General features: G+C 41.2%; 1 protein-coding gene across 1 annotated transcript; it reads right to left on the bottom strand.

Moving 5' to 3' along the window:
* Nucleotides 1-14702: 14702 nt before the first annotated feature.
* Nucleotides 14703-20936, bottom strand: LOC147885841 (polyphenol oxidase I, chloroplastic-like). The gene is made up of 3 exons (XM_087396803.1): nucleotides 20908-20936; nucleotides 15823-16566; nucleotides 14703-15594 (listed from the first exon to the last, which is right to left on the bottom strand). Exons 1-3 carry the CDS (start codon nucleotides 20934-20936, stop codon nucleotides 14703-14705), a joined length of 1665 nt encoding a protein of 554 aa, XP_087252929.1.
* Between the last annotated feature and the right edge of the window lie 742 nt (nucleotides 20937-21678).

Here is a 21678-nt window from a genome sequence, read left to right as displayed (position 1 = left end):
AATGCCCTATTAAACGCACTATCAGACGCGCTGTTAGACGCACTGTTAGACGCACTGTTAAACGCACTGTTAGACGGATTGTTAAACGCACTGTTAAATGCTCTGTTAGACACATCTATAGACACGCAAATCAGACGGGTCTATAGACGTGCTCTGACAGAGCCTCTTTTTTCTTCTCCTTTCTTCTTAGCTCATCAGTAATAGATTTGTTTCCTTTTTTCCAGTTCAACATGTGGCCAGGAAGTGCTTCTAGCTCACCTGATCCGCAGGAATCTATTTGGAAGGACTTATATAATCTTTTAGGGCACCCTCCTAGTCCTGCGGAGTTATATGGGTATATGACGGGTACCCTTAACACTCCCCAGGAGTTGGCACTATAGACTCCGAGCCACCCCACACCGCCTGAGGTCACCCCAGCGGAGTCAGCACAGCCGTCTTATGCCCCTTCTTATGCCCCTTCCCCCGTACCGTCTTATGCCCCTTTTTTTTTTGTACTTAAAGCCACTGGCTTGGCTTCGTGCCTCTTGTATATAGACTCCTCTTATTTTTTGTACTTGAAGCCACATGACATGGCTTAGCTTCGTGCTATATGTATATACAAGCACCTTTTGAGCTTTCAATTTTATTGTGTTTTGGAGTTGTAATATTTTATTTGGAATTGTAATTAAAATGCGGTTGGCAACTTCAATATAATGTTTGTGCTATATTTGATGACTAAATCCTATTTCTCCCAGGGCTTGCCGATCGGAACTCTCTTTTTGATCTTGATTGGACTCTTTTTCTTCCTTATTGGCTTGATGTCGACTGTCTGTTTATCAATGCTTGCCTCTGTTGCTTGTCTGGGAGGGGTATCCTTTTCTTCAGCTGTCTCCACGTGTTCTTCTTCTTGGATTGTGTCGCCTGATGCAATCATGGGTGGCTCTCGAAACCTTATGAGCTTGTGTTTTCCATAGCCCTCCAGACATTTGGGCTCCTTAACACCACATGCTAATGCATAAGAAGTGTAAGACAAAAAGTAAGAGGCCCTAGAGGCCTGCTTATTCACATAATCCCCAAATATATCTATTGCAGACAACCTCTCTATCAAAATGATCTTTTCCTTTTGCCATGAAAGATCATGTCCACCTAAAACCCTGGACAAACATTTTAAGAAGTAAACAATGGCTTCCCCATTGTTGCTCAACTGTCTATGGTAAGTCAAGATCTTAGCACTGCCTAGATCATGAATATAATGAGCTAGGCTTGACAGTTTGCCAAAGCCAGCCGGCCTGCTTCCACTTGTTCTCTGGAGGAATGTGTCATCCTCAATTTGTAGCTGCCATATATCAAAAGATTGGAGTGAGACAATACACAACCTACAAAACATTTAAGCAAAAGACAAAGTATTTGATTTGAAGTAACAAGATCATACCTTCTCATTTTCATCAGCAACAAGCAGTTCATCTTTCCAAAGATTTATTCCTCTCCCCTCCAGTCCAGCCTCTTCTTTAAGCTTTTCTGTGTATAGTGCTGAGAGATTCATAGCTTCCTATGTGAGCTGGAAGGCAGCTTCACCTAGCTCTTGGAACTTTTCAGCCTCTTTGAAACAAATAGTAAGGGCCTCTACAGGATCAAAAGTTGTTTCCAAAGCCAGTAGTGAATGGTCATCCTCTATGCCAACCTCCTTGTCAAGCCTTGAAGCCTAGGCAATAAGGGAAATGGCATAGTCCTCCCTCAAATTGAACATACACTCTATATCAGGGAGGAAAACATAATCTTTTCCACAAATCAAGACACCTGGAAGCATGGGCACTGCATAGTTGCTACTCTGAACATCAAAATCTTCAATTGGCTGTGCTGCCCTAAGAGTTTTTATCGTTGAACAAGGTCAAGAGCAGCCACTTGTAGCCCCTCATCCTGGAGGTTGATATCTTCTTCTTGCTCTGCCATTTCTATTACCAAAGGAACATCCTCTTTTTCCTCTGCTTCAGATGTGTCTTCTTCTTTAGGCTCCTGCTCTTGTTCATCCAGGGAGTCCTGACTAAGGACAATGTACATAAGGAATGCCATGGTTTCATCAAGCACTCTACACTTTCTGGTGTGCAAGTTATAGTTGAATTTATATTGATTAGGCAGGCTGTCAAATCTTCTATTCACATGGTACCTCAGCCTGTCAATGGATACAATATGATTTATATGCACAAAAACCTTTTCACCTTCCACAATTCTTCCTACCTCTGTCAGTTGTTTGAAGGTATCCCAATGGTTTGAAAGAAAATCTTTGTGATGCTCCAGTACAGAGCTCATGGTGAACTCCATGTTGAAAATACTGTGGTATATGTGGAAGTTCCGCTGAGCCTTGCATTTGTGAAGAAACTCAAATAGGAGCAAATTCGGAGATTTGTCCTCTTTTGGTTCCTTTTGTTTTGAGATGGAAGACTCAGCATTTTGCTCCAGTCTCTTCCTTTTGCCTGTTCCAAAATTTATATACATTGAATTCTATATGTTGACATATGCAATCAGGGAATGCATAGGATATCATCAAATAATTCCCTTCATGAGCTCTCATGACTCACTTGGTGATTGCTGTGGTCTAATTATAGCAACAGAAAAGTCCAGCTCTTCCTTTTGCCTGTTCCAAAATTTATATACATTGAATTCTATATGCTGACATATGCAATCAGGGAATGCATAGGATATCATCAAATAATTCCCTTCATGAGCTCTCATGACTCACCTGGTGATTGTTGTGGTCTAATTATAGCAACAGAAAAGTCCAGCTTCCTCTTGAAAGGAGGGGCCTGAGAGTCAACTGTTCCAAAGCAAAAACATTTCTCATCATCAAGGAAGAATTCCATAGGGCAAAGATAGCAAAACAATGAGGAAGAAGTGAGAACCAAAAGAGACACAGGAATTTGCAAGAAAATGTGATGTAGGACCATTTGGAAAATGTCAAGCACTCTCCTTGCATTTTGTTGCAAATTTTCCAATTTTATTGATATCCATGTCAAATCAAATGCTAGGATCATCTCACAGATTCTTGGACAGTATGAGTTGATATGCAAGAGAAAGACTGGAGCTGAGTGAAGCTTTTCATGAGGAATGTGTCAAAAACAGGAATTTGCAGCAAAATGCGATATGGGCTATCTAGAGATGGATAAAGCACTCTCCTCGCATTTTGTTGCAAACTTCTAGGTTCTATTCATATCCATCTCCAATCAAATTCTAGGGTGATCTACCAGATTCTTGGACAATATAAATTGAATATGTAACAAGAAGGGTAGAGCTGAGTGAAGATATTTGGACATCAAGAATTCTATGGATGGAAGAAATATATGTCAAAAAACATTGAAAAGAATCTAGAATTCTGACCTTTCTTTTCCTTTTCCATGCTGTTGGAGTTGCACTGGTGAATCTCCTGCTCTTTCCCAAACTTGAACTGCAGCCTTGGTAACCTGGAGATCTGGCAGTGGTAGTAGTCTTCAGGCAGGTTGCAGTCTGGATGGAGTGTTCTGGGTAGGAAGGGATTTGAGAGGGAAGGAAAAGGACGATGGGAGGGTGCTGGCAGGGATGAAAGATTGGGAGGCAGGGGAGGGAAGAGTGGTGGTGGAATTGATTATGAAATCATGAATGGCACAAGTTTCAAGGCAAAAAGTGTCCCTTTCACATGTGCCAAGTTTCAAATTCCAAGAGATCTGGGTCCCACCCACATGTGTGAAAAAACAACTCCATTCCACACATGTGGGATTTAGCAGCTGCCTTGTTTGTATTTTGCACTACTCTTTTCCCTCCTGTTTAATCTCTCCTGTGTCGGCCCTCCTGTCTCAGCTCTCTTGCCTCCCTACCTCCATACTCTGCACCATCAGCACCCTGACCAGTAGCACAGGTTCATCCCCAACACAGGGTACTCATCAGCAGCACATCACACCCACATATAGCTTCCAGGTCTATAGGACTCTTTATATCCTGATCTTCTTGTTTAATAGTATAACACACATGGCTATAGGATGTGATGTACCTTGGATATTAGGATAAAGATTATAGGCATTTCTAAGGTTTTTCCACTGCAACCACAAGTAGGAAGACTTTTGAATTGGGCTGGTTGAGTGAGAGATTGATCATCTCTATAGATTTAGCAATGTTTGTAGATCTTAGTGTGTGACAATTGCATTTAAGGATAAAAATTTATCTATGGGTTCCTCCTTTAGTCTGTGCACTTTTCTTGCCTTTCATAGACTCAATCCATCCTGCATGAACTTGCAAACACATTGAAATGACTGAAGGCATGTTCCAGCATGCTATCTCATGAATTTGCAGGAAAATGCGAGGAGAAGGCTTTAGGAATTTCAAACAGCCGAAATCGCATTTTGTTGCAAATATTGAACTGTTGCTTCATCCACCCTTTTTGTGTCTTTCTAAGTTGTCCATGGCTGTACTCTCCTTGCATGGAGTGTGGTGGGTAGGAAGGGATCCGAGAGGGAAGGAAAAGGATGATGGGAGGGTGCTGGTAGGGATGAAAGATTGGGAGGCAGGGGAGAGCAGAGTGGTTATGGAACTGATTATGAAATCCTGAATGGCATAAGCTCCAAGGCAAAAAGTGTCCCTTTCACATGTGCCAAGTTTCAAACGCCAAGGGATTTGGGTCCCATCCACACGTGTGAAAAATGACTCCATTCCACACGTGTGGGATTTAGTAGCTGCCTTGTTTGTATTTTGCACTAATCTTTTCCCTCCTGTTTAATCTATCCTGTCTCGGCCCTCCAGTCTTAGCTCTCTTGCCTCCCTACCTCCCTACTCTACAACATCAGCATCTTGACCAGTAGCACAGGTTCATCCCCAGCACAGGGTACTCATCAGCAGCACAACACACCCACAGATAGCTTTCAGGTCAGTATTTATGGGTTCTTCCCTCAGTCTCTACAATCTTCTTGCCTTCCATAGAAACAATCCATCTTGCATGGACATGCATAGACTCAATCCATATTTTATTTAGTTGTAAAGACAGAGAAATCACTGTAGGAATGCAGATCTTCAAGTGTGATAATTGCATGTGAGGGTAAAACTGTACTTATGGGTTCTTCCTTCAGTCTGTGCACACTTCTTGCCTTCCATAGACTCAATCCATCCTGCATGGACATGCAAACACCTTGAAATGACTGAAGGCATATTCCAGCATGCTGCCTCATGAATTTGTAGGAAAATGCAAGGAGAAGGCTTTAGGAATTTCAAATAGCCAAAATCGCATTTTGTTGCAAATATTAAAACTGTTGCTTCATCCACCCCTGTCATTCTGGTTTTGTGACTTTCATAGTTGTCCATGGCTGTACTCTCCTTGCATAGACTCAATTCATATTGTATTTAGTTGTAAAGATAGAGAAATCAGTGTAGGAATGCACCAGCATGTCACTTCAGGTATTTGCAAGAAAACTTGATTTCGAGCTGTTAGGAATTTCAAACTGTCCATATCGCGTTTTATTGCAAAATTGTCAATGTTGCTTCATCCACCCCTGTCATTGTCTTTTTGTGTTATACCATGTTCTCCATGGCTGTAATCTCTTTCCATTGCTTTGTATGCAGTTTGTCAAAGTGATGGCAAGAACCAAGTCAACTGCAAGGAAAGCTGGCAAAGGGCCAGGGCTTGCAGCAACAGCAGCTGGGGCAGGTACCAATAAATTTAGTGTGCCTCCAAAGGGAAGAGGTGCACATTGCAGGAAGGGTAAGCCAATGAGCCTGCTCTAGCAAAAGGCCAAGAGATTGAAACATGGTGCAGGTGTGCTAAGGGAGATCAGGAAGCAACAAAAAGCTATAGGCTTTGCAATCCCTAAGGCACCTTTTCAAAGACTGGTGAAAGACATATGTGATAGTTGGCACCTTGGGTTCAGGTGGAACAGGACTGCATTCTTTCCTTATAGGAAATGGTAGAGGATTACTTGGAGAAATATTTTGAAGATGCAATCCTGGTAGCAGCCCATGCTCATAGGGTGACTATGATGGCCAAAGACTTCGACACTTTGTCCAAAGTGAGATGGAGGTATGACAAGCTTATTCATCCTATGGAATGGCAGGACATAAAGATGAGAGACATATTATTAATTCCACCTACAAGGAAGTCAAAGGTAGATAAGGTTAAGGTTGTTGAAGTAACCCACTCAAAGAACACCAGAGGGAAGGCTGCTTATGAGGAGTCACTGAAGCAGCAAATAAAAGAGTCAAAATTTGTTATAGATGTGGAGACTGGAAAGAGGGAGCTGCAGATACAAAGAAGGTTGCAGGAGCTGGGCCCTAATATAGTTGTCCATATTGAGGATGAAACTTTAGTGAATGATTTTGACTTGACAAAACCATGTTTTGTTCAGATGTTAATAATTTCTAACATATCTTTCCAACTGTACAGACACCACAACAAGATGATTCAAGTAGCTGCAGATGGAGAGTGCTAATCAGTGCCAAATATCTACTTTCAAGCTATTTTGAGATAGAACAGCTAGACCTTGTAAGAAAAAATAATCTTCATTTAGCTTCAAGATAATTGATAGTGGTACAAAGTGTTCTAAATCATCATACGCCATTGCAAATGAAAGAAGATAGCCTCAGCTCAAACTATGTATATAATTTTAGAGCTGATACAATTTGGAAGTTTTTGAGCTATGCCTCCCCCAAACTTATTATACTAGCTACTGTCAAGTTGGGTGAGAGCTCTAAAGTCCGAGAAGGTGTCATAAACCTTGATGACAGAGATGAAGCTGATGTGGTGCCACAAGAACAAGGACCTAGTGCTGATGAGGAGAAGCCATAGGAACAAGGACCTGCTGCTAATGTTGTTGAGGAGAAGATGGAGTAGCAGCGCCAAACAGATGCTCCAGGGGTAGTAGAGGAGACAATGGAGCAGCACCAAGATACTATACAGGACAGATGGAGCAGCAGAAAACAGATTCTCCAAAAAATGATGATACGGAGAGCTTGGACCATGTAGAGTAGCCTCTAGATCAAGCTGTAGATAAATAGAAAATGGTTGTCAACAATATGTTCTACGTGTACAATTAAACACTTCTGTACAAAATTTTACATTATTGAATACAATACCTTTGTTTATGGATTCTATGTTATCTCAATTTTCAAATTTTCAATGTCTTTGCATTTTATTGAACTCTCTCTTCTTTTGAGCACCTGCAAAAAAGCAATATAAATCAATAGGGTAAAGTAAACTAATAGTAGTGCTTAATGAGACTAGGATAAATCAGATGGTGTACCTTTTTATTGTTGTAGATAAATAAAAAGTCCTTTGAAATAGAACCTTCTGTCTCAAACAGAATGTCATTGTGCGATTGAGCTAGGGAGCAACATTCTCTTAATGAGATATTGACTAGCACATCACCATTCTCAACAACATCAATATCAAGAAGTTTATTTTCTACACCAAAAGAATCTTCATCTTGATCCATTGGGGCTAGTTTTGTGCCTAGCATTCGATTGCGCTTATAATAAAAAGAAAAAATAAAATTTTGTGATGCAACCATGTACTTCAGTTGCATAGAAGGTTGGACAACCTCACAAAACACTGAACTACATGTCTTCTTATCCCAACCTTTATCCAAAAATTGTGGCATGCATGCCGAACTTGTTGCTTTAACTATGAACATTGTTTTTGAAACCTTCACTGGAAAGGTATTAAACAAGTCCACAAAAACTGTGAGAGGCATGCATAAAGAAATTTTTATTATCCTTATGGCAATATTGGGCCTCAGAGCTTTCTATACTTCTTTGAAAAGCTTGGCCCTATATGCCTCTGTAACACTAAAATGTGGGTGAGGCCAATCCACTTAATTCCATGCCGGAAGGTCTTGTTTCCTTAACACACCATGTGTGTTAGCATTGTCCAGCAACTGATAAAAATGATCAGTAAAAAATATACCTGATTGAGCTAGCTCTGTTGCACATCGACCTTGGTATTGTTGTTCTCCTATCGATCCATGCAAAACATCTATAAATCCCAGAATACAATCGATGTTTTGCCATGTCTCATACGATGAAGGGTATTAAGAATGTCAATAAGCAAAGAAAGAAAGCTTCATCTTTAAAATCCATACACCTCGTAAAGAAAAAAACCACAATAGAAAAATATACAATTAGGCCTGTGTTGCGGAAGATCATTTGGATAGTCTCACAAGACAAGTTCTTTATGCATGTACACATGCTGAATCAAAACTTCTTTCACCGATATCTTCCCTCTGGTGATTTTAAAATCTCGTACTCTTCCCTTCCATGATGCCAAGAAAATGTTTTTTGTCTCGGGTCTTTTTCTTTTGCTAGGTTGCATGAGCACCCATGCTCCTTTCAAAACACTAAACCTTTCCCAAGCTCCTTCTATTTTGATTGTACTTGAATTCTCTACCGAAGAAATAGAAGAAGTAGGTCGATGGGGTAAGGATGTGTGGTATAATTATGCCTTCATAGTATTATCATCCACAGAGCATCTTCCACAAGAACGGCCATGGTTTTTATTCACCATGGAGACCTTGTGAATCTGTAACAATAACAAAGTAATGTAAACAAGATAACAAATTGAAGTTTTGAGAAAGAGAAAGTGGGCAGACAGACAGTTGACAAGAAACATCTTACTCTATGCCAAACAGGATCAAGGGAGCAGTTTTGGAAAAGAAGAGGCTGCTGCACAATGAGGCAGTGGTGTAGAATGGTAGACCTTTCGAAGGAAGGGCAGCACAACATTTCAAAGTTCAAAGGAAGGTGGAAGTGGGAAGGCCCTTGTCAGATAAAATGTCAGACTAGATTCTATCTTCATGTCCAAAGATCTTGTGAGAATAAAAAACCAATCTCCACATTAATGTAGCACACTTGTACCTACATAAAGTATTGTTTCTTTTTTCTATTTTCTCTTATTTTTGTGAATTTCCAACGTTACGTTTGCCCTCTATTGATTGGTTGAGAGCTTATTTTTCCAAACCGTAAAAGGCCCCAAAATGAGCTCCCTTTTTCCCTAATGCACCTAATGGAGGGTGGAGATTGAAGTGCATTTTGGAGGGCTAGGATTGAAGTGCATTTTGGATGTCTTGCATTGAAGCGCCATTGCCCACTTGCAAATCAAGGGCGCATATTTAAGTGACTTTTTCCCTCATCTCATCCCTTGATCTACTTCCAAATCTAGGGCCTCGATTGAAGCGCCATTTCCACTCATTTCCTCCTTGGATCTACTAGCAAATCTATGGCCCATATTGAAGCGCGTTTTCCTCTCATCTTGTCCAATAGATCTTTGTGTTGATCTATGGCTCATATTGAAGCATATTCTCCTCTCATTTTTCTCTCATCTTGTCCAGTAGATCTTTGTGTTATGGATGAGAGGATCCCACATGGTTTGACTATTCTAAAGGCTCTCTCTATATAAGAGGCCTATCATGTATTCTTGATATAGCATATTGGAATAGATTGAGTGTTTCATACTTCATGTCTCTCTCCCCATGGCTTTCCATACTTGGTTTGATCCTCCATGATCTTTATGCTCATTAAGTGATAGATTAGGCTAGTACGATCCACACTTTGACATGGTATCAAAGCTAAGGTTTAGCTTAGCCTAGATTGAGATTAAGAGAGAGAGAGATCTTCATCCATTCTTTGAGAGATTTCCGTCATTTGAGATATTTTTGCTCACATGAGAGATAGAGCTTTTGGGATCAAAGGGTGGAGATTTGATCCTTCTATCCTTTGATGGTATCCCTTAGATCTACCCCTTGATCTAATGTTTGGGCATGCATTACCTCAAATTTGAATGTATCCCTTGGATTAAAGATTAGATCAAGGGTTGGGAGTGAAGATCATGGGTCCAAACTCTAGGTTAGAGGTCTCCACACTATTAAATTCTTTTGTTAACTTGAACATGGCATTGACCCATACCTCAGAGCGCTCTCATGGGTACACCTCAAGTTGCTCTCTAATCCCTTGAATTTATTAGGAAACACTAATTGGAGGCCCTTTTGAGACCTCAAATCTCCCCTAATGCTTAGTGGCCTCAAGTCCCATGATTGGCATAGGATCTTATAGCTATTCTATATGTTAGCTTAAATGCTTAGTAGAACTAAGATTGTGATGCTTTCGTGTAACTTATATGTTTGTGATACATTGTTATAACTCCTTTGTTTCTTGGGTAGTTTATCCTCCCAATTACAGTGAGAGGATGATTATCAAAAGATGTTAGAAAAGCTATCTACAAGATCAGTGGCATTGTGAGGTATTCTTACTATCATATCACCTTCATTAAATTTCATACAATATTTTTCACTAATCGATAGGAAATATTAAATCTTACAGGTGCATGTGGAATAGGTGGATCTCACAAAAAAGAGATCTCTATATCGAGCATCAAGAGGGCTAAGGTGGACTCCATTGAAGCTATGTGCTTGCTTGAGAAGCACTTTTCCTCAAGCATTATGATGACTCAAGTGCACTTGCTTGTACACATAGTTGATGATGTTGCCATTGCAAGAACCGTTCTCGGGGGGGTCAGTTATCATATGTAACCCTATCACGTGAGTTCAACTGAAGGATATTTTTAATATCTGAAATTTACAAAAATTAATTTACATAAGGGAGTTTTTAAAATGATTTTGGAAAAAATTTACAGATTTGTATAGAAAAAGGGTACATTTTATTAATGGAAAAATTACAGATAAGGGATTTTACAAATAGGCCTTGAACGCACGTGATATAAAGGGTTTATACATAGTGACCCCCCCGAGGAACCGTTCATAGTCATTGGATGTTTTTCCTTGAATGGTTTATGAAAACCTTGAAGGGATTTGTAAGGCAAAGAGCTATACCTGTGCTTGAAGATAGGAATGTGGATATGGAGATGCTAGCAGAACATCCAAATGATGATGCCGATGGATCTAGGTAAGAGGATGAAGATGACGATATGGGCCACTAAGAAGGTGACTGTAATGGAGGAAGGTGGAAATCACGACTTTGGTAGACATACAATAGGGGATGATGATGTAGGTAATCAATTGTATGTAAACCTTGAGATAGACATATTTGCTGTGCAAGAGTTGGCTCAAGATGAATTCATCGATGTAAATTCTACTGATTCATAGTTTTGACATCGATGAGACTTCCTTTGTGTAATTTGGCCCTCACATTTTTGTAGTGACATTTTGTACATTAATTTGTATCTTAAGTTCACTATCAATATATGAGTGCTTTGATCTCAAATTTGGTTTACATACTCTTATTTTTTTAATCTTTCAAATGACCAAACTTGTGGTCCAAAATTATTTTGGGACGCTTGTAAATGATGCTCTATAAAAACGTTGGTGTGGAAAATTCTACCCCAAAGTCGGTGAAAGCATCAGTGCAAGGGTTGGTAGTGGTCACGGTTTGTAGGTCAATATGTATGTCGACATGGGGGTCGGTATATACCGACCCCTATACCTATATATATGCCGACTACCATACCAGACTACTATTTTAACATCTACACCGACACCTTCCATGCTCGCTAACCGTACTGACGATCTTCATGCCCGGGTCTGCAAAGCATCAGTAGACAACCTCGAAAAGAGGCCCGTGTCTTGTAGTGGAAGCCTCAAATCAATTCCTCTACAGCCCCCTCTATGGAATAGGGACCCAACTTGGCTATAGATATGAAGTACTGAAATTCATTAAGAACCATTGTTAAAGAACTTGCTTCCCCCTTCACCTGGGTCCTTCATCTGCCTCATTCACTCCATTAAATGTGCTAGCTTGAGTGTGCCTACGTTTTGGTAGACAAGTTTTCATGTTTCAGTGTAAGCGACTGTAGTTGTTTTGCCTTTTTTAGCATGGAATGCATCTTGATTCTAAATTGAATTTGATATGTTGCCATCAAGAATTTGAGTAGTTAGTTATTTGAGATGAATAATGGTATATTGCTTCTTTGAAAAAATAATGAGGTAGGCGAGCAAAGAGGGCCGATGTTCCATTCTACACTAGTATTCATCATACTGTGGAGAAAAATGGCTTTACTATACCAAATGCTCCTACGCAATCAAGATGGAGTGGCATCAATGAGTAGAAAATGGCATGACAGGTAGGGGAGAATGGAGCGAGGAGTAGGTGGAGGATCAACATTGTTAAAGAGGTTTCTTTTTGTTGATAATTGACCAAAGGTCAGAGTCAAAGGCATTGGTGAATGTAAGGAGAAGAAAGTGTTTCAGACATAAGGGCTTGACTTGCACTGTGAGATGGCATGAGGAGAAGTTGCAAAAGGCAAATGCTTCCTTTGGGAAGGGCAAAGGATGGATGAATATTTTCCTCCCTGTCTTCATGTATTTCAAGTTCATGAAAGTTACACTTCCTCTTGATATTTTAGCATATCTCTGACTCAACTTCTCAAGTTGTCCAGAAATAAGGGCTTGCAAAAGGTGAAGAAAGGTAGTCAAAGCACAACATCTAAGCTTTTCAACGCTGATTGTAAATGCCAAAAATTCCATATCTATATATGTAATCTATAAGTAAATCCATTTTCTTTTCCATAATAAGATTACATTATATTCACAGATTATTTTTGAAATTAAATCATTGCGAGCAAACAAGCTTCATCAGTTCTTATTGCTCCAAGATAAAAACCAATATTTATCCTAGAACAAAGCTTCTCTATCATAAGCTTCTATTTGAACGTTTACCAAGAGTTTGGGGGTCTGCCTTTCCAACCAATGAGGCTATATACCAACATCTAGAATGAATGCCTAACCCGTTGTAAATGGGTCATGCTACTGGTCATGAAAAAGATAAGATGCAGTAAGATCAAGAAGCTGAAGGAGCATGGTGAGCTAAGAGGATGCTGCTGTGATACCAAGTAGAAAACCTACATGGTGGGAGTGAGAGAGTAAGCGAGGAATCACACGATAGAGACAATGGGGACAATGCACAATGTAGATTGGTAGATGGTAAGCAAGTACAATGGCACCATTTTATAGGTTGGCTGGCCTTATCTTCTCAACTCAGACATATCACTCACAATGTCACTTTAGAGGGAATCCTCCGGACCTCATAGATGATGTGACACATGAGCAGAATCCAATCTAGGTTAGCTTACCCTAAATACTCACAAGTGGCATAACTAACTAGGCCACATTCATACCAAGAGTGACGGACTCTTTTAGGCCTAGTATTCCCATGCCTAAATATCCCAACATAGGAAACCTAAGGGAAGGAAAACCTAAACGCTTAGGTGCTTCTCAAATTTGAATCTCCTATTGTTATTATTAGTTTGAATTCATTTTGTGATATTGAACTTCACATGTATTCAATTGCCTCCCATGGTCACAAATTTTCGAGAGAAGCATCTTGCCCCAAGGTCATTTGACTAGTTTATTCGTTAATCACACTTTTGTTCTTTCTATGCTATGCTTAGATTGACTTTCGATAAGCCATCGGTTAAGTTATCCCCTTAAACTGAATAAGTTTGTTTTTCAAACTTTGACAAGTCTCATATAGTATAGAACTTAGAACTATGCATTTGCTTGGTGGATCAAATAGTCGAGTCCACATTCTCGGGTTCGGGTCTATGCATTTGCTTGTGATCATCTCTTTTCTCTCTTAAGGAGAGGTTTGGGGGAGGACGATTGGAGAATTGGGGGAGGACGATTGGAGAATTGTGCCTCGTTAGATCACAATGGATCATCGTGAGCCTTTGGATGCTTTTTTGGGGAAACGTTCCAAAAGTGGTAGTTAACACGCGCATGTAGCGGTGTCCATTTGTATTCATCTTGCATTATTGTAAGTGATCCGTATTCCTTCATCGCTTGCAACTTCGCATTCCTTCATCGCTTGATCCGTATTCCTTGATCGCTTGCTACTTCATCTGGCTTTGCCTATCGAATCCGCAGCCATGTTTAGCAATATTTGCGAGCTTTTTGGGAGTGTGTTGATTATAAAATTCATCTATAATCAAATTCCATCATCCATAATCAAATTCATCATCTAAGTACCCCTTTTTAGACCTGGGTTTTCTGAAAATGAAAGCTACAAACTCATTGAGTGCACGCTAGGTGAGCACTGCGAATCGAGAAATCTTACAGGCAGGCAGATATCAATGATGAAGAGTCTGGGAGTGTCGTAGGAAATACAACCGTGTCATAAAAGGTTCAGGGCATTATCAATGCCTATGGAGAGTGAGAAACAAGTAAAGATGTGGATTTTCAAATTCGAGAAGAAGCTTAGGTTTGCATTCGCTAACTTTACAGGATTGTCGAGGGAGCAATTGCAAGGCCTAATGGAGGAGCAACAATAGAGCAGAGTATTGGTCCCGGTGTTGTAGTAGGAACTTTTCTACTGTGCGGTGAAATGGATCATGGAGAACCTGAAATCTTTTGATGAGCTCTGAACAGTAGCACCATTTCTTTCACTATCCAAAATTTTTGTAACTTCTCATCATCTTTTCGAAATAGAAGCGACTCAAGGAAAGTAATTGTAACTTGTGGCTTGCCACTGGTCGCACACTAGTTTTAATTATGAAGATAACATTTCGCAACATCATTGCCAATGAAGGAATGAATAAACGAATCGAAAGAACGATTGTCACCAAACAACAACTCCATGATCCCCTCCAGGTGCATGCAGGGTAGGCAGCCATTGACGGACCAAATGAATGAAGAATGAATGAATTATTAAATCGGATACAAAAGAATGAATGAATCGACATTTAACAACATGACATGAACCGGTATAGATGATTATTGGTACTCGATCTCCATCCCTTCCAGCTTGACATCCACATGCTGGTTGTTGTGCGTTTTCACCACAATGGTGATCACCACCTTCTGCACCTTCTCAAGCCCGATCTTCTTGATGTTGTCGCCTATCTCCAGCTTGACGTTTGCGAATAAGTGCTTGGCGTTTCCCACATAGGGAACGACGTTGAAGGAGCCCACGTACTCGGCACCGCTGGTGCTTGTGTCTTGATCTGCATCCGGCAGATTGATGAACACTCGGAGCTGAGCGAAGATGTCCCTCGGTATCTCGACGCCTTGTAGCACCAGTACCTCCGCCAGTTCCTCCGCAGTGTTCACACCCTTGGCTTTAAGCAGCTGAGCTGATGGCGCTGCAGGTCGGCTCACGAGTGCACTCAGCCTCTCGCCCAGGTTTATGCTCGTCTGGTCGGGCGATGCTGGACCTATTTCTTTCACGTCCGGCGTCGATGTTGATGCGTTGGTGGCATTGCTGGAGGTTGGCTGTGGTTGGTAATTTATCCACAGCTCGTCCGCCTTCACCGGCTCGTACCTGATGCCGAGGTTTTCAGAGTCCAGAGCGTCTCGTACCTTCACTTTCACCAAGTTCGCCTTCTCGTCGTAAAACACGAATTCTGCGTCCAGAAAGTCAGGATCCGTGTGGTCTTTGCGCCTTGCACCCGGGAGTTTCCTCCAGACCTCCCAAAGCCTGTCGAGATTGCTATGATGAGCAAAGAAAATGGGATCGCGGGCTGCTGTGGCGAACACCCCCATGTCCTCCAGGAGCGGCTGCCGGGTGTCGCCGGTCCAGTAGTGCATAGCATTGTGCACGCCGTTCTCCATACTTCCACCCAGAGGCGCATCTAATACAGTTGAGTTGATGGTGTTGGTACCTACCCTGCCCAGAGACAAGAATTTCATGAGTTTATGAACGTAGAACCAACGGTCCGCCAGGGCTGATTTCCTCGCTGCGTACCTTCTAGTAGTAGTGTACTCGTCCGTCTCGAAAGTAGGAGCCCTAGAAAATATACAGTCGTGGAAAGGCAGAAGCACTCTTAAAAGGTCCTAGGAATATGAACCCAACCCAACCGCCTTACAGATAGCGGGGATATTCAGAGAATCGCACCTGTAGGCGCCTCCCAGAAAGAGCTCCGGTGTTGTTGCAGTTACCACGGATTGATACATGGCATTGAGGTTTTCGTTAATGATCTGCAGGTTACTGGTAGTAGTAGAGAGAGCATTGAGTCGCACCAGCGCTGGAGGAAGGTGAGTCGGGTTGCGTTTGGAATCGTAGAGCGCGGTCCCGTTCTCAGCAAAGGCCGCCGGCATCACGTTTCCTTGTTCCTGGTTATCCCAGTTCCAGAACAAAAGAGAAAAGCTGGGGTCCCCGACGAGGCTCGCCAGGATGCGTTCGTGAAAATACAGATACCAACGATGCCAGGCGAAGAAAAGCCAGGAAAAGTGTATCTGTAGGGTGATATTGCTGCCAGCTGCTTGCATATAGGCTCCATTGCAGAAGGCACAGTGAATATCAGCTTGCCTTGCAAAGCTCCTGGGATCATGAGGCGGAAGAGCTTTCATCAGCTCATAAGCTCTGTTGTACTTGTTCACGTAGTCCTGGTCCGCCTTGTGAGCGGGCCGTCTGATCCTTTTCACCGGTGGATATCGCTTGGAAGAGAACCTGACGGTCCTTTTGGGCAAGGGGAGGCAGCACTGGAAGGTGAGTGTGAGCGAGGGGGGCACAACGGAAGTGGCGGTGGCCGGCTGACACTTTCTGAGGTCGGGAGGCCGGATGGGCGCTCCATTCCCGGGCTGAGGAATTAGTAGAAGGAAGGAGCTGCAGAAAAGAGCAGCCAAAAGCAGGGGGAGTCTATTGGAGAGCATGGAATGACGATGAACGGTTTGGAATTGGAGGTTATATGCGCGATAATCCTTGGGAAAGTTGGGAATGCAAGTCGAATATAGAGCGGCAATGTTTGTAGGGTAGAGGCGATGGAGCTGGGAGGCCAGGTTCTAAGCCGGGGGATATATACGCAATGAAGGGTTGACAATTTTAGATGTCAGCCATGGCTGGGAACTGAGAGGGACGACTTCGTCGATAGGATGACTTGTTCAATAGAAGGTTCAATTCAAGGGGCGCTACTTGATCCATGGGCGGCCACGCGTTCACCGCCACACACTTTTCATGGGTAAGCTAGCTGTGGGAGGCGGGAAGCGTTTTCCATTTCGGATGTTAGCTGTGGAGTTTCATTTTAAAAGGGTTTGTAAGGTTTCTCCCCCTTCTTATATCAAAAGGTCTCTGGTCCCTTAGAGAACAATTCCAGCCATCCGGTTCGCGGCTTTTCTATTGCAGAAGATCGTACATCGCTCTCCATCCCGAAAAATCCCATTATGTCGCTATCCATCCTAAAGGATAACCAAAATGCTGAAATACCCACAAATGAGTGCCCAAAATGAAAATGCCAACGCTTCCCATGGGCCCTGACCCCTCGGACGTCTGTGAATTGACTAAGGAAGGCAATTCTGGAAATGAAAATGGGTTGCCACGGTAGCCATTTCTTACCAATTTCATTTTCTAGAATGGCCTCCATGGTCTATTCAATAAGAATTTAAATTTTAAGATTTGAGGGCGCTTACACATCGGCGCCCGTTGAAATCCAAAACGGACATGTCCACGTGTTAAGCCACAATTGGTCGTGCAAAAGGGGAGGCACCCATCATCATGGGTGGCCTCCACCCTGCGCCCACGTCTCACCCAAGGTCTGACACCAAGGACCGAACCCTCGCCAGTCAATCATCATTCCAACAGCTTATACCACGTAAGCCACATGACCTTGTAATAAATGCCAGTCACATTTTTATATTCAAGTTCTTTTGGTGTGTAACCTAGCCCTTGGCCATACATTTTCTTCCTTGGGTCAGCGTTGGGTAGTGTGTAACAGCCCTAAGTCACCTCATATGTTTCACATCTTCCATTTTATTGTACCACTTCGAGAGTTGGCTTCTACTTGCAAGTTGCAACTTGTACTCCTGTCTTCAAGTTTGAGCACATCACTATTCCATCATAACTTTCTCACGGTGTTGGTAGGGTTGTTACTCTACGAACTCTAGGATGTAGGCTAGAGCTTGTGAAGACTTGAGACTAGTATTCTATTAGAGCTATATATAGCTTGCCCTAACTTGAACTAGGTCTCACTTATATATATGTAACTAGTGATCAATATGAATCAGTCTTTGGGAGTCTATTTGGTGTGTCTATAATCTCTTCTTCTTCTCTCTCAACATGGTATCAGAGCTACAAAGGTTTTGCTATTGTATGCTCACTGTAATGAAGAAAGACAGGAAGTATTAGTTGTTGATTTGATTACATAGTGCTTTCAGTATCTCATCACTTATTTTCTCTTGTCGATTTTGACATGTCTAACTTGATGTGGTTTTTTGGAGGTCTTCTTGTCGACTTTTGGAGGTCTTTTGGTGCAATTTTGAGAAAGTTATCAGTAGCTCTCGCTGTGCTCTTCGTTCTAAGCACTTAATCGCCCTAATCAGACTTCGGAGCAGAAAGTTACATCAGTTTTCATGACAACTACTTCTTTCTTGGTTTTGTGATCGGCACGCTCGTACTGCTTTTCGCCAACTAAAATACCTCCTTTTTGTGATCGACAATTTTTGCTTTTCTCCAAAAATATCGTGGTTTCGTGATCAACAAGCTCAAAGCACTTTCTTGGCATGCATGCTATTTCTAGTGTACTCCCGTCTCACGTTCTATCGTTTTTTGGGGTATCTCGAGTTCTATATTTTCAGAGCGACCATTGTATTCTTGATCATTGAGGTGAGCTCTGACAAATGTATTCTCCCAAAGTATGATGATTGTCAACGGCTTTCCTTCTAGCCAATGATCTGTTCCTTTGTTTCAAGGACACGGTTTTTCTGGTTGGAAAGTGAAGATGTTATTGATACTCGAATGTGATAATCTTTCAGATATTGTTCTTGGTGATCTCGTTTGTCCATCCCAACCTATTGATGCAACTTTGAATCATGCTCTTGTGACTCAAGGCCCTCTCTTTGAGCAATGGAGATCTGACTTTGCTGATTGGCATTCTCACGATAAAGCAGCTCGTCGGTATATTTTATCTGCTCTACATGATTCTCTTATGCTGGATGTATTTGCCCTTCCTTCTTCTCATGCAATCTGGGAATATCTCGTTTCTACTTTTGAGAAGAAAACTGTCACAGAGATTCTTTATCTTCGTAATATTTTGAGCACTCCAAACAAAGTTGGAGCTCCTATGACAACTCATATTGACTCATTCAAGAATATCGTCAATCAACTTGCTGCTGCTGGTGCACTTGTTCCACGAAATCAATTGGTGACCTATCTTCTCGACACAGTCCAGGATCCATTATATGATAATATTGTTACCATCCTTTCCAACAAAAATGAGATTGATTTTGATCAAACATGTATTTCTTTGATTGAGTACGCTCAATGACGCAAGCGTCGTAAAGACCCTCATGAATTTGTCATGATAACAACAGATGATGCAGATACAGAGACAACTTGTGTTGCTCGCAAGTGTCCTTTCTCCAAAATGGACGTGGTGGTCATCCGTATAGAGGTGGTAATTCTTCTTGTCTCAAATATCCTAAGAAACATTGTTCTTACTGTGATAAGCATGGTCATGTTATCTCTAATTCTTGGGGTCGGCAATATGATGAGGAACATGGTGTTACCACTAAGCAACCCCACTTATCTAATAATTCGCCTTGCAAATATTGTGGCAAAAATCATCCATCCTTTCGGTGTTACAAGAGGCGTTATGATCACGAGTATACTTTGTGTGTTTAATTAGGGACGCCTAGCTAGACCTGTATATATTTTATTGCTATTTGATTAGTATCATGGGTGATTCCATTGTAAATACTAATATTGATGGAGTGTGCTTATATGACCATACTATGGTGTGATGCCATGTGTTTATTGATGTTTGATTATTATCAATAACATTAGAATTAATTATTGTGAGATGCATTCAATGTTGACATCTAATGTTATTGATTACCTGAGTACACGTGAAGACCTGGATGAATGGGAGGGAAGGAGCTCAGGGAAGTATTCCTTCAAGTTTTTTGTGAAAGGCTATGTGACTCATTTTTGTAATAGTGCTCAAATGATTTTGTAAATGGTAGAGGACTTAAAATGCCTACCATACCTTTTTAGCATGTGTTCCCTTTATTGTTGGAGAAGTAAGATGTAAAGGGTGAATAAGAATAAAATTGTGAAAAGGATGGATGAGTTTAAAAAAGTAAGGAAATGGATGGATGAGTGAAAAGTGTGGAAAAGAAAGGATAAATGAGACTCTACATATCTTTTGTATTCATGGCTGTAAGCGTAATGCAATATCTAGAAATACTCTAGGTGTGGAAGCAAGAGCCACACACCTAGGGGGGGAGATTGTACCCAATGCTTGTATCTTGTCTTTACTCATGTTCATGATTCACGTGTCTCTATAAATTGATGCTATTATTTGGTAATGTTATAATTTCCCTTTCATAACAATGGTATTGATCAGAGCTTTTATATGCTCTTTCAGGGAGTGGATTGTGAAGTACTTGGCTAGAGGAGGATTGGGAAGAGATCCTGAGAGGAGTCAACATCTCAAAGCCAAAGGAAGAGCAATTGGAAAGAGAGGTTAAAAAGGACTTTAATAAATCCTTTGAGAAGAGAGAAAGCCAAAGTTCAAAAAAATGTGATGAGAAAACTCTACGTAGGGATAGGAAGAAGAGTCACAAGTCGATGAGAAGGATGAGATAAGAGCTATGCATTTGGCGATGGATTGGCATCATAATTCGGTTATACCATTTCCAGGGCTCTAGATTCATTTCTTTGGTTCGTATGAGCTGATCTCACCAAGCGGATTAGTGCATCCAAATGCACTTATCAAGAGGGAGAATGCTGACAGATCATGGACAAAGGAGATAAGTGCAGTGAGTTTGATAAGCTATCATTCTATTCTTTGGCTTATCACCCCTCCACCCACTCTTTTTTATCCTCTCTAAAGTCTATTTCCAAGTAGAAGCGATATTTCCAAGCAAGTTTCAATAAGCTTTTTGACATCAACATCTCGACAAAGTCTTCTAAGCTCTTTTTAAGGAGAACGCCAAAATTCTCGTATCTATTGATAAGTGGGGAAATTTTTCATTATCACATAGCATCAAGTGAATTGGGATCGTGAAAATCATTGAAGACAACCGACATTGGGGTCGATTGCCACTCTAAGATATTTTTCGACATAAATCACAAGTGAGATAAGTGGATATTTTATAGAGTTATTTCTTTCTTTGAGTTATAATGGCACAACACTTTCCATAACCACCATCAACCCAAGATCAGCTACACGCACTACCAGATCAATTATTACGAGAGATGAGCACCAAGAGAATTTAGAAGGAGAGATTGAGTGCATTTCAACATGGCCTAAACCAAAGGACGTCCATGAGGTACGATATGATCATTTCTTGGACTATTTAGTTACCATAGACGATTGTTTGGAATATTTAGTTACCATTTCTTGGAAATCATTATTGAAGACAACCAACATTTGGGTCGATTGCCACTGGAAGAGATTTTTCCACAAAAATCACAAGTGAGATAACTGGATATTTTATAGAGTTATTTCTTTCTTTGAGTTATAATGGCACAATACTTTCTACAACCACCATCAATCCAAGATCAGTTGCACACACTACAAGATCCTAAATTATTATGAGAGATGAGAACCAAGAGAATTTAGAAGGAGAGATTGAGTGCATTTCAAGATGGCCTAAACCAAAGGATGTCCATGAGGTACGATATGATAGTTTCTTGGACTATTTAGGTACCATAGACGATTTGTCAGGACCTTTGCTTTTGTAGCAAATCCCTTAACAAAATTTCCAAAGAAGTCAAAGTACTTCCATTGGATTGAGCTTCAAGATAAACCAT

The sequence above is a fragment of the Dipteris shenzhenensis genome, chromosome 25, assembly GCF_047967505.1.
Source record: "Dipteris shenzhenensis isolate YYH24624 ecotype China chromosome 25, Dip_SZ_1.0, whole genome shotgun sequence".
NCBI classification, from domain to species: domain Eukaryota; kingdom Viridiplantae; phylum Streptophyta; class Polypodiopsida; order Gleicheniales; family Dipteridaceae; genus Dipteris; species Dipteris shenzhenensis.
This window is presented reverse-complemented; position numbering and strand designations above follow the sequence as displayed.

What these genes read in the sequence shown, in the direction of transcription:
- LOC147885841 (XM_087396803.1), bottom strand. Translation starts at nt 20,936, where the DNA reads ATGATTTTCACGATCCCAATTCACTTGAT. An exon ending in ACGATCCCAATTCACTTGAT is followed by an intron (nt 16,567 to 20,907) that starts GCTATGTGATAA and finishes GCTCTCCAATAG; the next exon opens with ACTCCCCCTGCTTTTGGCTG. An exon ending in TTTCTGGGAGGCGCCTACAG is followed by an intron (nt 15,595 to 15,822) that starts GTGCGATTCTCT and finishes GTCTCTGGGCAG; the next exon opens with GGTAGGTACCAACACCATCA.